Source organism: Ambystoma mexicanum, chromosome 10 (assembly GCF_040938575.1).
Source record: "Ambystoma mexicanum isolate Mex_15411 chromosome 10, UKY_AmexF1_1, whole genome shotgun sequence".
Lineage (NCBI taxonomy): Eukaryota > Metazoa > Chordata > Amphibia > Caudata > Ambystomatidae > Ambystoma > Ambystoma mexicanum.
Genome location: NC_090932.1, coordinates 1,472,523,003 through 1,472,537,771, shown reverse-complemented (window position 1 = coordinate 1,472,537,771; position 14,769 = coordinate 1,472,523,003). Strand labels below are relative to the sequence as shown.

Here is a 14,769-nt window from a genome sequence, read left to right as displayed (position 1 = left end):
GTACTAAGGCAGAGTTGATTAGATCAGAGTATAGCTCCGCCATTTCGGATGTCATATTTCCCTTTACCTGCTTTAGCTTGTCCATATGCCACGACACATATTTAACAAATTGATTGCATAGGACTTGATTCCACCTTAGAGATGTTTGAGGTCGATCTATTTCTGCCAGTGCTGTGGAAAGATCAACTTCGAGTAATGGACGTTTTAGTTTCAGGTTAGTAGTAATTTGTGCGTGATCATATATTATTTGATTAATTATCACGGGTGTTGTTATTAGTAGAATATTATGTGTTACAAATATAAAGTCAATCATTGAATTATTTGTGCCCCTTGTCCAAGTGCTCCATGAGTTTTTTTGGTTAGCTACAACAATCTCCATATCCCAGTCGTTTAAAAATGTTCGCCATTGTGTTCGTCTGCTTTTAGACGATGCGTTTACTTTTATTCCTCTCAACTCATTATTTTTCCTGCAGTCAGAGTTGAAGTCCCCACCTAATATTATTTCTGCATCTTGATATTCTTTTGTTATCGTTTCTAGGCAGGTGTCTACTTCGTCTATAATGGCTTTAATTGATGTATTTGCAGGGTTCCAGTATAACGTAATTATTATTAAATGCGGGTACTTGGGTATATTTGTGTTTAACAATATCCTTACAGGGTTGCTGGCTTTCCATATCGTCTTTGAGTTGAGCATTGTGGCATTGTCCACAGCTATCGCTAAGCCTCCAGATGGACGACTTAGGGATGTTCTTGTGGCCGGAGAAAAGTGTGTGGTGTAACCAGGCAATGTCAAAGTGGTAATTTTCATAGTTTCTTGCAGTAAAATAATTGCTGGCGATTTTTGATTTCTAACTTCGCATGCCATTTCATTAGATTAAGATATCCACATGAGTTCCATGATAACACGCTCAGATATGTATTCACTCACGTGGGTTGCCCCACAGTGCTTATTCGGTACGATCTCCTGTGCTGGGGGACCTACTATCCCTTGATGGGGTCCCGGATTTGGGAGGTGAATTGTTCCCTTCTGCTCCAGTGCCTCCAATGTAGGCCTCTCGGGCGCCTCCTCTCCTTGTTAGGGCCAGTGTGTTCGTTGCAGCCCTGTGTGCGCCACCTGCCGGTGTAGTTGGTGGCCCAGTGCAGAGGTTGCGCGTGGTTGTACGTTCTAAGGCTTCGGTAGGCAGTGGAAGGGTGTACGTCTCAGTTCCCACCTCGCTAGGGCCTGGGGAGCCTGCTTTCGCTCCCTGTGGCACCCTTCCTCCACTGAGAGGCCTGCATAGTCTCAATAATTGTCCCAGCACACTTGCTTGTGTGGCCACACGTCTGGGTTCATGTGGGTGGGTTCATGAGGCTCTCACAGGGTGTGCACTGGGGGTGGGAGGGGCTACGCCGATATGTGATATCCATAGCCTCCGCCCGCTCCTCCTGCAACCTCCCCAAACGTGGCGGTGATCTACTGGACAGCTCTTGCACCTTAATTGATACTGCTACAGTTCAGATGGGGAGTATTCTCAGCGTCTCTCTTGTATGAGATTAATGATTGGGTGCCCCTGTCAGTTGTGCACGCCTCGTAGTTCTCCCCGCGCTCTCAAATTGACTTCCTCGCCCGCAGCTCGCCTTACTGCCGTCACTGTGCCACTATCAAGCTCCTCGGTTCGCGCTGGCAGGTTCCGTCTGCTATCCGGGCAATGGCATCTCGTTTCAATGCTGCTCGCAGGATCTGTGGGAGGTGGCCCGTTAGGTCTCTGCCAACGGGCCTTGTCAGGGTGAGGGTTTCCTCGTGTTACGCAGAGCACCAGTGATCTGCTTCTGCCTCAGCTTCTTTGTGGACCAGGGGGTCCTTCCAGACCTCGGTTCGCCTGGTCTCCACGCTGAAGGGCCGCAATCCGGTCCACAGTATGGTTCTTCGGGGTAGGTGCCTGGCCTCACCATGGGTCATGCCATCTCTGCTCTGGTGTGCTCCCCGACCTCTGGGGGCCGGGGCTTACACTGGTGCTGGGCTCCTTTTGTGAAGGTCGTTCTGAGCCCCTATCGAAAGTTCGGTATAACTTCATTTCTGCCAGTTAGATTTTCGCAATTTATTTCAGGGTGTGCAGCAGGCTTCTTCATGCACCTCATATTCCTTTCCCATCAGAAATCGAGTTGAATTCAGCTCATGTAACGCTCCGGACTCAGACACCCCACTGGAGCTTAAACGGGATGCTGCATCCGGATGTTTGCGCAACAGCGCCCAAATAGCTTATTTTAATATATAATGTTGATTTTCATAGTCATCCACCCAGCGCACTGTGCATTGTGGTTTGTGTGGCAGCTAGTTTCGATGATTCGCCATCGGCCTTGTCTTCCTCGATGCTTAATTCTATTGCAAAGCACTTCTGTGGAAAACGATAAGTGCGCTACATTTTAGTCTACTATCACTCCAGTACTCAACTCAAATTCATGGGAATATAGACCAAAGTCATTTAAACAATATGTTTACCTAAATGGTGTGGGGATGAACATTTGCCAAAGAATCATAAAATATTTGTAATGGCCAACATCGAATCGGGTACTACAAAATTAAGAAGGAGCAATTGATACCTATATTTATTTATATCATTGTTAGGCATCCAATGTCTGAAATTTTGTTCAAGATTTAAACCCTAGCTGCACCACTTCTATCTCATTTCATCGAATTCCATAACAGTTGAGGACGTAAAATGTTTTAGAAAATGTGCTTCGGGGTACAAGAGGAGAGTCCATGGAGCAAACATTTCAAATTTTGTTTGTGTTGCTTTGATAAATGGCAGTGCATGCATCAAGAGGGTCCTTTTAGCCAATGGCCATATTCTGGTAGAAAGTAGGCACGGATAGACTTGTTCATCCTTTTAGCAAGGGATATGCAAACCAATATATAGAAACATGGAAAAGCAGGTATTAAAAGGAAGCACCTTGTTCTTTTGTAAAGCTTTAAGAATATATGAAGTTAAATCTCATAAAAAGCAACCAGTGACTTAACAGATTTAACCATTGTTGGTCATTTTACAGTATGAGGAGCTGATGGAAGGTTTTAAAAACCTACACAAAGAGTGTGAACAGCTGAAGGCTTCTGGATTTTCCACTGCTGAAATAAGAAGGGTATATACAAAAAGTGCAATAATGGAGCATGTTTGTGTATCTTTTGTCTTGTGATTCTACATGTTGGATTTCCCACTATTTTATGGTCTGTTTTTCTTGGTGTTTTTCTGTAGCTTTTGGTCTTTGTCTCTACCTGTAAAGTTGTGTGTAGATCTTTGCAGCTTGTGGTGTCTATCTTACTAGTTCGTTGTGCACCCGCTATGTTGCTCTCTGTCTCACCTATCTTTTCTAACTGCTTTTCTATCGACTATCATAGCCCTCTCACTGAGTCTGGCAGGAATAAACTCAAAAGGGACATCCAGGTCTCCAACCCAGGCCTCAATATCGCTGTCATGAGTTTCGACATTCTCCAGCATGGGGTCTGGAATGGATTCACATGCTCATGAATATTCCCCGTTGTCAGGCTGGGAATCCTCGGTAAAGAAAAATCAGTATCAGTTTCATTTCTGATCTGTCTTTCGTAGTAGTAACCAATCACTGATCTCTGCGTCATACTGACCACAGCCAATGACTGCCATCTCCGTAAGCCCCGCCCCTGGCAGCCATCTTCAGATTTTTACTGCACGTTCAAGTGTTGGGATCCTCGTGCTATTGCTCTCGAGTTTTAGTGCGTTTTTTCGTGCTTTTCATAGGAACATTTTCTCTTTTTCAGTCAAGAGCCTCAAGCTCCACCGTTTCTTTATCCGATTAACGGGGACCCGTGTTGGATTCTTCTACGCCCCTCAAGGGTAAAGATTTCGTCGAGCCACGCTTTTGGAGGACTCCAGAAGTTTCTCAGGCTCATTTCGGACATGGCCCAGGAGAAGGGAAGCTCGACGCCCGGAAAGCTGTTCAGGGTCTGCCCTGGATGCCAGCTTCAGAATGTCTTTAAGGAGGACGAACACTCCCTTTGCCTCTACTGCCTGCATGAGGACAAGACGCACGTGGAGAAGGACTGTGCGTTTTGCGGCAATATGTCGGAGCGGACCATGAAGGACCGCCATCTGCGTCTCGCCAACTGGCTGGAAGGGAAGCGCCTGTCAGGCGAGAAAAAGAAGAAGAAGTCCGAGCAGTCTTCTAAGACCTTTTGAGGGCGCCCCGGCGACGGGGGCCCAACAGAAGGCCAAGCACCGCGAGTCCGCTGGCACCGGGAGCGCCGAACGGTCGGGCTCTACGGTTGCCAGGCAGGGCGCTTCCTCCCCGGCGCCATCAACCACGAGCCAACGCTCTGGCTCGGGTAAGAGGAAGGCCGAGCACCCGGCGAAGCTCCTGGAGAGACCCCGGTCAAGCTCGAAGGCCCCATCGGAGGGGGAGCGAGGCGGTGACCCTCCCCCCAAGGAGAAGGCGGTGAGCGCACCTAAGGTGGTGAAAGCCTTGATCCACCCTGCCAAGGCCTCTATCGAGAAAGTCGCGGCGGCCCTGGCTCAGCCTGTGGAGGCTACACCAGTGGAGGCGACCTCGGGGCCCAAAGTCTTCCTGCCACTGCGGAGGGAGTTCTCTTTCATGCCCATCGACAGGACCCCCATGAAACCTCCGACGGAGAAGAAAAAGGGGGGGGCAGGAGGTCGTCGTGGATTCGGCCTCAACCTCTGAAGAGGAGCTGATCGAAGTCTTAAGCCACGGCATTGGCGTGGAAGAAGACCAGCCCGTCGGGAGGGACCCCGACGTCGGAGACGACAATAACGTCGAGGGTGCCGACGAGGCTCCTGACCGCCCGTCGGAATCCCCTCAACCAGTGCCGCAAGACAACTCGGCAGCCATTTTGTTGGCTATACAGTCCTTATGCTCGGAGATAAGGACGAGATTGCCGTTACCACCAACGGAGGAACCGCTCCCGACGGGGGACCCGGAGCCAGGCCCTTCTGGGAGCCCTCCTCCTAAGAGAAGAAGGATTCATCCTCCACCTCCTTTTCAACCATCGCGCCCTGCTCAGCCCTCCTCCCCGTCCACAACCCGTGGGGATGATACGGGGACGGACACGGCCGCGACGGGTACAGACGACGAGGTTTACGACGAGGATCTTCCGTCGTCACCTCCTCCCCGGGCTTCCCCGCCCGTCGAGATTGGATCGTTTCATGCCATGATCGCCAGGGCATCCGAGCTTTTCCAGCTCTGCCCGCAAGAAAAGAAGAAGGAAGGTTTCCTTTATCAACGGCGCGAGACCGGAAGACGGTCCTCGCTGTACCTCTACTGGACGATATCTGGGATGAGGGTCTCGCCCTCCTCAAGAACCCATTCACAACGCCTGCGAGAAGGGATCGGTACGAGAAGAAGTACCGGGTCCAGGACGCGGCCCCCTTGTGCCTTCGGGCACAGCCAACCCCGGACTCGGTCGTCTCCGCGGTGGCTAGGAAGAAAGCGGGGGGGGCTTCGGCCTCTACATCAACCTCTCCCCCCGGACGGCGAGGGAAAGAAATTGGACACGATGGGACGCAGAGTCATTTCATCGGCAGCGACGACGGTTAAGGCTGCCAATGCCTTGGATATCGTAGCCCGCTACGACAGGGAGTTGTGGTACAAAATCGCCCCCCTGCTGGACTTCCTACCGGACGACAAGAGGGCGGAGGCCCTAGAGATCTTGCAGGAAGGCGAAGTGGCGTCGGACCACGCCATTACGATAGCAACGGACATCGCTGACACTGGGTTTCGCCAGTTGGGCAACGGCATGTGCCTTAGACGGCGTGGATGGCTCAAGGCAACGGACTTCCGGCAGGACGTGCAGACCAGAGTTTTGGACATGCCGTTCGACGGGAGCAACCTGTTTGGGAAAACAGTGGACGATTCCCTACAAGCCATCAAGACGGACACGGAGACGGCCCGGGCTCTTGGTGTTCTCCAGCAACGATGGCCGCCCTTTCGGAGCACCGGAGGCAAGCAGGGTGCCCCCAAAGGTTCCGGCGGCGGATATTCCACCTATCGTCAAGCGGCCCGTTCGTCGTCACAGGAAGCCTACAGGGGACGAGGCAAGTCGGGCAGACCCCGCCGTCATCGCCAGGGAGGACAAGGCGGCAAAGCCTCGTCGAAGCAGGACTGAACCGGCCGTGGGGTCGGGCCCCCACCGAAGCATCCCGGTGGGAGGCCGGCTGGCGAACTTCGTCAGCGTGTGGGAGTTCATCTCCACCGACCATTGGGTGCTGGACGCCCTGGCCCAGGGTCACGCGCTCGAGTTTCTAAAGAAGTGCCCGCGCGTCCCCCTCCCCGTGGCCAGGATGGAACATCACGTCCCTCAACTTCTCTTGGAGGTAAAGGCGATGCTCAAGAAAGGCGCCATCAAGCTCGTCCCAAAGAGGCTTCGGGGCTCCGGAGTTTACTCAAGATACTTCCTCGTGAAGAAGAAGACAGGAGGATGGCGTCCCATCCTGGACCTACGACGACTGAACAAATTCATCAAGGCACAGAAGTTCCGGATGGTCACCCTCCAGCACGTCCTGGGTCAGCTGGAGGAGGGCGATTTCCTGTCGTCGTTGGATTTGGAGGATGCTTACTTCCATATCCCCATCCTAAAGGGACACCGAAAGTTTCTCAGATTCGTGGTCCAAGGGCGTCACTACCAGTTCACAGCCCTTCCTTTCGGATTGAGGTGGGCACCCAGGGTGTTCACCAAGTGCCTTGCACCGGTGGCGGCGCGGCTGTGCCTGGAGGGGATCCATGTCTATCCCTACCTGGACGACTGGCTCATCCGAGCAAAGACAAGGGAACTCGCCGCGGAGCACACGGCGAGGACCGTCCAACTACTCACGGACCTGGGATTCTCCATAAACTACGCCAAGTCCCACCTGGTGCCCGCGCAAGATGCACTGTTTCTGGGAGCGAAACTCGACACAGTGGCGCTTCTGGCCTCTCTCCGTCGGAGGAAAGGACGAGGGCCATCTTGGGCAAGGTGCAGCGGATGCTGGTTGCGGACGCAGCCAGGGTGAGGTCCATCAAATCCCTCCTCGGAATGATGTCTTCTAGCATTTATCTCATCAGCCTGTGCAGACTTCGGATGCGCCCATTACAGGAGTTCCTGGACGCTCGCTGGGTTCAGACGACGGGCAGCTTCGAGGACAGGATCACACTCAACGAGAGCTTCCGACGAGCGATCCGGTGGTGGGGCACCCACGCGCATCTGAAGGCGGGCATGGACTTCCGACCCCAGGCCACCAGAAGACAGTGACCACGGATGCCTCCCTGGAAGGGTGGGGAGCGCACACCGAGAATCTGCACGCGAGAGGCCTTTGGCTTCCGACGGAGAAGTCCCTCCATATCAATGTCCTGGAGCTCCGGGCAGTGTTTTGGGCCCTCAGGTCTTTTCTTCCATCCCTCAAGGGCAAGGTGGTGAGGATCTTCACCGACAACACCACCACCATGTTCTACATCAGGAAGAAGGGCTGTACCAGATCCCCAGCCCTGTCCAAGGAGGCGCAGGATCTGTGGCATTGGGCCATCGCCCAAGGGATGTTTCTGGTGCTGTTTCATCTGGCAGGAATAAAAAACACCATCGCCGACTCGCTCAGCAGAGAGCTGCATTCGTGCCACGAGTGGGAACTACGACAGGATCTAGTGGACCGCCTCTTCCGACGGTGGGGCACACCCCAGATCGATCTGTTCGCGACGGCGACAAACTCCAAGTGCCGGAGGTTCGCCAGGAGGTTCGCCAGCAGGTTTCCCAAGCCGAGGAGCATGGGCGATGCTTTCTCGTTCCCCTGGGAGGGCCTGTTTCTATACGCGTTCCCTCCATTGCCGTTGCTGATTCGGCTCATCAACCAGCTCAAGAGGTCACGGTGCAGGATGATCCTCGTCGCACCTGCGTGGCCGAGGTAGATATGGTTCCCGGACCTTCTGGACTTGTCAGCATCCCCGTCAATCAAGCTGCCAGTGGACGCGGATCTTCTCTCCAGGGAAGGAGGCGCCATCCTCCATCACGACCCAAAGTCGCTGAACTTGCAGGCCTGGCTCCTGCAGCGTTAGAGTTTGGAGGCTACGACATACCGGCCGACTGCAGAGAGGTTCTTGCAAAGGCCAGGGCGTCCTTAACTCTTAAATGCTACGGACACAAATGGAAGAGGTTCTCTGTCTGGTGCCACGCACAGAAGATTAACCCTCTACGGATTACGGCTCCTCAAGTACTGCCGTACCTACTGACGCTGGCCAAGGCTGGACTGGCGCACGCTTCCATCAAGATTCATCTTGCTGCGATCTCCCGATACACCAGAACCACGGGACGGACGTCTTTGTGGTCTCATTGTCTGGTGAAAGAATTCATGAAGGGACTGTTCAGATCGTTCCCGCCGGTGAAGGCTCCGGCCCCGACGTGGGAGCTCAACGTGGTGCTGACCAAGCTCATGGGACCTCCGTTCGAGCCTCTGCACTCCGTTGAAGTTCTTGTCGTGGAGAACAGCTTTTCTTGTGGCCATCACCTCCGCACGACGGGTGGGAGAGATCCAGGCCCTTTCCTGCAAGCCCCCGTACTTGACTTTTCACGACACGAGGGTAGTGCTCAGGACGCACCCCTCCTTCATGCCCAAGGTGCCGTCGGACTTCCACCTCAACGAACCCTTGGTGTTGCCTGTTTTCTTCCCGTCGCCGGCTGAAAGGACTTTGCACTCGCTGGACGTGGCTAAAGCGCTGAAGTTCTACGTGGACCGCACGAAGAGTTTTCGCAAGACGTCACAACTTTTTGTGAACTTTGGACCTGTCAATCAGGGGAAGGCTCTCTCAAAGGCTTCCATTTCCAGGTGGCTCTCTGGCTGTATCATGTACTGTCATCGGTTGGCAAACCGACCGCTGCCCGGCCGTCCGAGAGCCCATTCCACCAGAGCGATCGCAGCTACCACGGCGTTCCTATCTGGTGTGCCCCTGCTGGACATCTGCAGGGCTGCTACGTGGAGGTCGACGCACACCTTCACGAAATTCTACTGCGTCGACCGGGATTCCAGGGAGGAGTCCAGGGTCAGCCAAGCAGTGCTGCGCAACCTGTTCGCCTAAGGTGAGCCTAGTGAGAAGGTAATGTTGAGTTGTTGCATTACTTAATGTTGAGCCTGTTGCCACCTCCCGTGGTTGTGCATGTGTGTACTGCTATGTATTCTTTTATTCATGAGCATGTGAATCCATGCCAGACCCCATGCTGGAGAAGGAACAAGTTACTTACCTGTAACTGTTGTTCTCCAGCATGGGTCTGGCATGGATTCACATGCGAACCCTCCCGCCTACCCCTCTGCGGCTCTTCACTTGGTCATACTGCCACTTCACGTGCTACCAAATCTGAAGATGGCTGCCAGAGGCGGGGCTTAGGGAGATGGCAGTCATTGGCTGTGGTCAGTATTACGCAGAGATCAGTGATTGGTTACTACTACGAAAGACAGATCAGAAACGAAACTGATACTGATTTTTCTTTACCGAGGATTCCCAGCCTGACGGGGAATATTCATGAGCATGTGAATCCATGCCAGACCCATGCTGGAGAACAACAGTTATAGGTAAGTAACTTGTTCCCTCTCCTTCCCGATGGCTACAAGATCCTCTCCGAACCCAGAACCAACCGTTGCAGTAGGAGTGTAGCCTTGATTTTCCCAGAGTGGATTCCTGCTTCTATCATTTTAGTGCAGCACTACTCCTCCTTTGAATGACTGGTCTGCAGGTTCTCTCTCTCTCCTGATCTCTCTCTCACTGTGGCCGCTATCTACAGGCTGCCTGGCCAGGTCGCCCTCTTCCTCTTTGAGTGGGCTGACCTCTCCTCCTCACTCCTTGCCTCTACCTCTCAACTTTCCCTTCTCGGAGAGTTGAACATCCACCTGGAGGCTACCAGCCCTTCTTCGGGACTCTTTAGCAACCTCTGCGACTCTCTCTCTCTATTCTTCCCTCTTGCCCGACTCACTCTGCAGGGCACACTCTGGATGCTCTGATCTCCTCAGACCTTCCCTTCTCTAACCCTCTCACCACTCCTCTCTTGGAGTGATCACTTTCTTCTCTCATTAGACGCACCCCCTGACAAACTGGCCTGCTGCCTGCTCCAAAGGCAGTACAGCCACTCTGTCCTCTCTAAGAAGAGAGCCTACATCCAAGCCCGCATCTCTGCGGCATCCAACATGGCCGAACCTTTCAATATCTGCTGGCCAATCGTGCTTCAGTCTCTACCTCTCCTGTTTTCCTCCCAGGCCCTCTGCACGGCCTTGGCCTCTCATTTCACTTCTAAAACTCAGGACATCCAATCCGCACTCTCTTCCTCTTAGTCCTCCTCTAACACTCCTGGCCCATCTGAGGCTGTCTCCCCTCCTCCTTTCCCCTGTTCACGCCTAGTTTCGTCAAAGCAGGTTTTCTCCTGCTCATCCAGAATTCCTGCAATCACTCCTTTGCCACTGGAACTTTCCCCTCCCCCTTAAGAACTCTCTTGTGCACCCCCTTCTAAAGATGCCCTAGGCCGATCTTTCCTCTCCGGATAACTATCGCCCGATCTCCATCACTTCTTTCCTGGGCAAACTCTTGGAAAAGTTGTCCATCTCCCAGCTAAATCTACATACTGAATCTGTTGTTTGCCTCCATGACCACCAGTCTGGCTTCAGAGCTGCCAGAAGCACAGAAACTGCTCTCCTGAACACCCAACTTACTCTCCAATCTTGATTCTAATCTCCCTTCTGTCCTCATTCTCTTCGATCTATCCTCTGCTTTTGTCACTGTCAACCATGCCATCCTGCTCAATCGCCTCCGCAACGGCCTTGGTATTACTGATTAGGCCCTGGCCTGGTTGACCTCATTTCTCACCGACTGACTCTTTAAGGTCCAACTGGGGTCTTTCCTCTCTTCTATCCCTCTCTCTACATGTGGTGTTCCCTAGGGGTCTAACCTCTCTCCCTGGCTCTTCCACCACTACATGGCATCTCTTGCCCACCGCATCGTTACTTTCTGCTCCAATTTTAAATGGTGTGCGAATGACACTCATTCAGGATTGGTGTGCCGCCAATGATCTAAGCCTTAATGCCATTTAGTCCTCTCTCTCTCTCTCTCTCTCTCTCTCTCTCTCTCTCTCTCTCTCTCTCTCTCTCTCTCTCTCTCTCTCTCTCTCTCTCTCTCTCTCTCTCTTTCTCTCTCTCTTTCTCTGTCCTTCTCTATCTCTTTCTTTGTCCTTCTCTCTCTCTTTCTTTGTCCTTCTCTCTCTTTCTTTGTCCTTCTCTCTCTCTTTCTTTGTCCTTCTCTCTCTCTCTCTCTCTCTCTGTCTGCCTCTCTCTCTCTCTCTCTCTCCTTCCTGTGAGGCTAAGAACCTTGATGTCCTCTTCCACTCCACCCTCTCCTCTCCTCACATCTGTGATGTCTCTAAGAAGTCACACTATCAGCTGTACCTCCTGAGTGGTATTCTTCCTTTTCTCACTTTCCCCTAGAAGCTCACTATGTCCAGAGCTGTGATCCTCTCTAGACTGGACTATTGCAACAGCCTCTAAATCTTTCTGCCTCTACTCTTTGACCGTTACATCTTATCCAGAACAGGACTGCAAAACTTGTCCTTGGCCCTGGCCTCAAGCCCAGGGATTGTATCTCTCCAGATCTCAAATCTCTTCAAGGCCTCCCCGTGGCTGCAAGTATCAAGTTCAAGACCCTCTGCATCGTCCACAAGGTATTGTGGTGCCTGGGACCGTTCTACCTCCAAAGTTCTCTTCAAAACATCTTCCATCTCGAGCTCTCCGCACATCCACCTTCAACTTTCTGAGGGTCAGACGCTTCTCCAAGCAGAGAGTTGGGGGGAGATCAATCTCCTGGGCTAGGGCCTCCCTCTGGAACAGCCTCCCTGCCTCTCTCAAACTTGAGCAGAACCAACTCAGATTCCGGAAGCAACCCAACACCTAACTTTTCGCTTCCGCTTTCTCTTAATCTCCCCTGCTGATGCACCTGACTGCTACATGCACTGATCACCTGGTCACCTTCTGTACTCGGGCCCAGGCTTGTCCATGTCCAGTTGCCCTTGCACTGCCTCCGGGCTCCCCAGCACTTAACGGTCTGTATCTGCAACCCGATTCTAAGTGATCCGACCGCGGCTGAATTTGCTGCGGCCGGAACGTTCTCATGAGAAAGGTGCACACTACCAAAAGTTTGCAGCTTTCTCATGCGAACACACTTTCCTACTCCCACCCACACACACAACACACCCATAACACCCGCCCCACCCACACCCTCAGCACACCTCCACCCACACCCCCAACATAAACAAACCCCACTTACCTTCTTCTTCATGCTGGGTTCCTGCAGCGTCAGTTCCCTTCACTTCCGTGATCGGGAACCGGCGCCGCAGGTTTGTTTTCTTTTCTTTTTAACAGAATGTTTCGGGGTGTCCCCCACAACCCCTGCTCACTATACCATAATGTATAGTGAGCTGGGCGATGCGGGGGACACCCCCTCAGCCCTGTTTTTTTTTTTTTTAAACAATGCTACCACCAAAGGGTCGAACTTTTGGTGTTCGAACCTTTGGTGGTAGCATTTTTAGATCTAATGAGATTCGGTCAAAACGACCAAAACCTGCAACCCTACAGTCCCTTTTCTATGCACTTATGAGCCACCTGAAGGCTGCACTTGTGAGTTAACTGCACTTCCCCCTTCCTCCTGGCACATCTCCCCTTCCCTCTTCCCCTTCCCTTGCGCGATCTGAATGACACAAGGCCTAGTAAGATTGTTATTTTGTCCTCCCTTTGTTTCCCCCTCCTTGTGTTGTCGCGCCTAGAAACACTTTTGTACAGGTGCGTTATAAATGCCACATCATATCATCATTTGTAGCTTTTGAACTGCGTTTCTCTCTAGCTTTTTGTTCAGCTCTTTTTCGTTGAAGGTTCAGCTCTGCTCTCATTGGCGTTTGGTCTGCATATCTGGTTTGGATTAGTTTCTCGCTGTAGCTTTTTTCCTTTCTCTCTGTCGTTTGTTTTTAGTCTCTGTCTCACCTTTCACCTTTCGTCTGCACGTCTATGTATACCTTTTGTTCTGTTTCTCTCTCTAGCTTTCGACTGTGTCTGAAGATTTAGCTGTCTCAATGTTCACTTTTTGATCTGTAACTTCTTATGTGCCTTTCCATTTGCATCCACCTTTTGGTATTTATCTCAAGTTTTATTTTTTTCATTTTGTATCTTTGTCGACCAGATTATCTCTCTAGCAACTGTTATTACAAATAGCATGTCATTATTTTGATCCGAACAAAAGTAACTGTATTAAAGTGCCTGTTTGATTTTGGGCAGTGTGCAAATTGAAAAAGAAAAGGAGGGAATACACATGCCTAAAAGAAAGGGCATATGGCAAACACGACCGCACACCTCTGTAAAGATAAACTAAAAAAACGTTGTTACTTTTGCGCTAATAAAAAGGCAGCTGGCAGATTTACGAACAAAATAATGACATGGTCCCACCATTAGTTGTCTTCTTCTTTTATTTTATATTTCCTTTCTTTGTAGAGAACATTGTTGACAAATCCAGGCTTTATGATTTTTCTTTTCTTTATAATGCCTGCCAGGATATCGGTGCAATGGAAGAAGAGAAGGATCAGCTGATTAAGAGAGTGGAGCGTCTTAAGAAAAGGGTAATGACCGAAGAATACTGCTAAATATCAATGTCACAATCCTTGGGCGGCAGCTCTGTGGTAGGAATGCAAACATGTATTACGATGGCCATGCTGCACATTCAAGGAGGAGATCGGATCTCTAATGGATGCAACTTGAACACCCTGGGCATTCTTCCAAGTCTTGTAAGGATCGTGCCGCTCATGCCTTGCTGTCATCTGCAGATAGTAATGTACACGAAAGGGAAATGCTAAGTGGCTGTGTGTAGCACATTTCTTTCTTAACGAGCTGACTGTAACCTGCGCTCCTTGCTCTAGGTTGAGACCGTGCAAAACCATCAACGAATGCTTGAAATAGCAAGACAGCTGCGAGTTGAGAAAGAGAGAGAAGAAGCGTTAGCCCAGCAGAAGCAAGAGCAAAAGAATCAGGTATTGTTTCCTGAAAAGGACTGTTCTACGGGAATGTCTGAAATAAAATGCATGTTCTTCTTAAATGGCTGAAAACTGGAAGTAAATTAAACTGAATAGTTTCTATGGCGCCATCCTCCATTCGAAATTGGTATGTGGTGTCCATAAGAGAAAGCTGGAAGGGGAAATACAAGACCAGGTATTAGGAAAGTAATCGGAGTATTTACTGTTCTTGGCACATTTAAATTGCTAGAAGTGCAAGGAAGAAGCAGAGGTGGATCCTCAACAGAACCCCACAGAGAGGAGCAAGATGACGCTAGCAAGTGCTATAGGAAATAACCCCCCTGCCCCCACAGAGGAGCCTCCCTGTAAGAGGGGCAGGAGGATGTGGCCATCACCTGCAAGTACATTTTTAATTAGTCCACATGGGCCACATAAATACAAGGTAAATTAATCTGGGGCTCCATGCACACGCGATATCCAGATACCCCAGTATCACAATGCTTGCGCTCCAAAAATCATACAGGCAACACAAGAGGTGATTAGGTCTTCCGCCCCAACAGTGCATCCGCAAGGGGCCAACGGCCGCTTCTGGTGGGAGAGCTATAGAGCACTAGGTGAGCCAGAACAAGGAAGAACCTTGAGGCGAAATTGCTTGTTTGAAGAAATGCTTTTGACAGTTTTGTGAATTTCAACTGCTTTTATTCTAATTTGATGTTCATATTAGGCTGGTTGCACAGGGAGGCGTCACCATCTCC

The 14,769-nt window shown here is 51.2% G+C and overlaps 1 protein-coding gene across 1 annotated transcript in view; it reads left to right on the top strand.

Annotated features, from left to right (window-relative positions):
• Positions 1 to 14,769, top strand: part of IFT81 (intraflagellar transport 81) — a 1,594,755-nt gene that overhangs the window by 333,748 nt on the left and 1,246,238 nt on the right. The window contains exons 5-7 of the mRNA XM_069619559.1: positions 3,028 to 3,117; positions 13,559 to 13,624; positions 13,922 to 14,032. Coding sequence (XP_069475660.1) covers positions 3,028 to 3,117; positions 13,559 to 13,624; positions 13,922 to 14,032 — 267 coding nt within the window. The remainder of the gene's footprint in view (positions 1 to 3,027; positions 3,118 to 13,558; positions 13,625 to 13,921; positions 14,033 to 14,769) is intronic.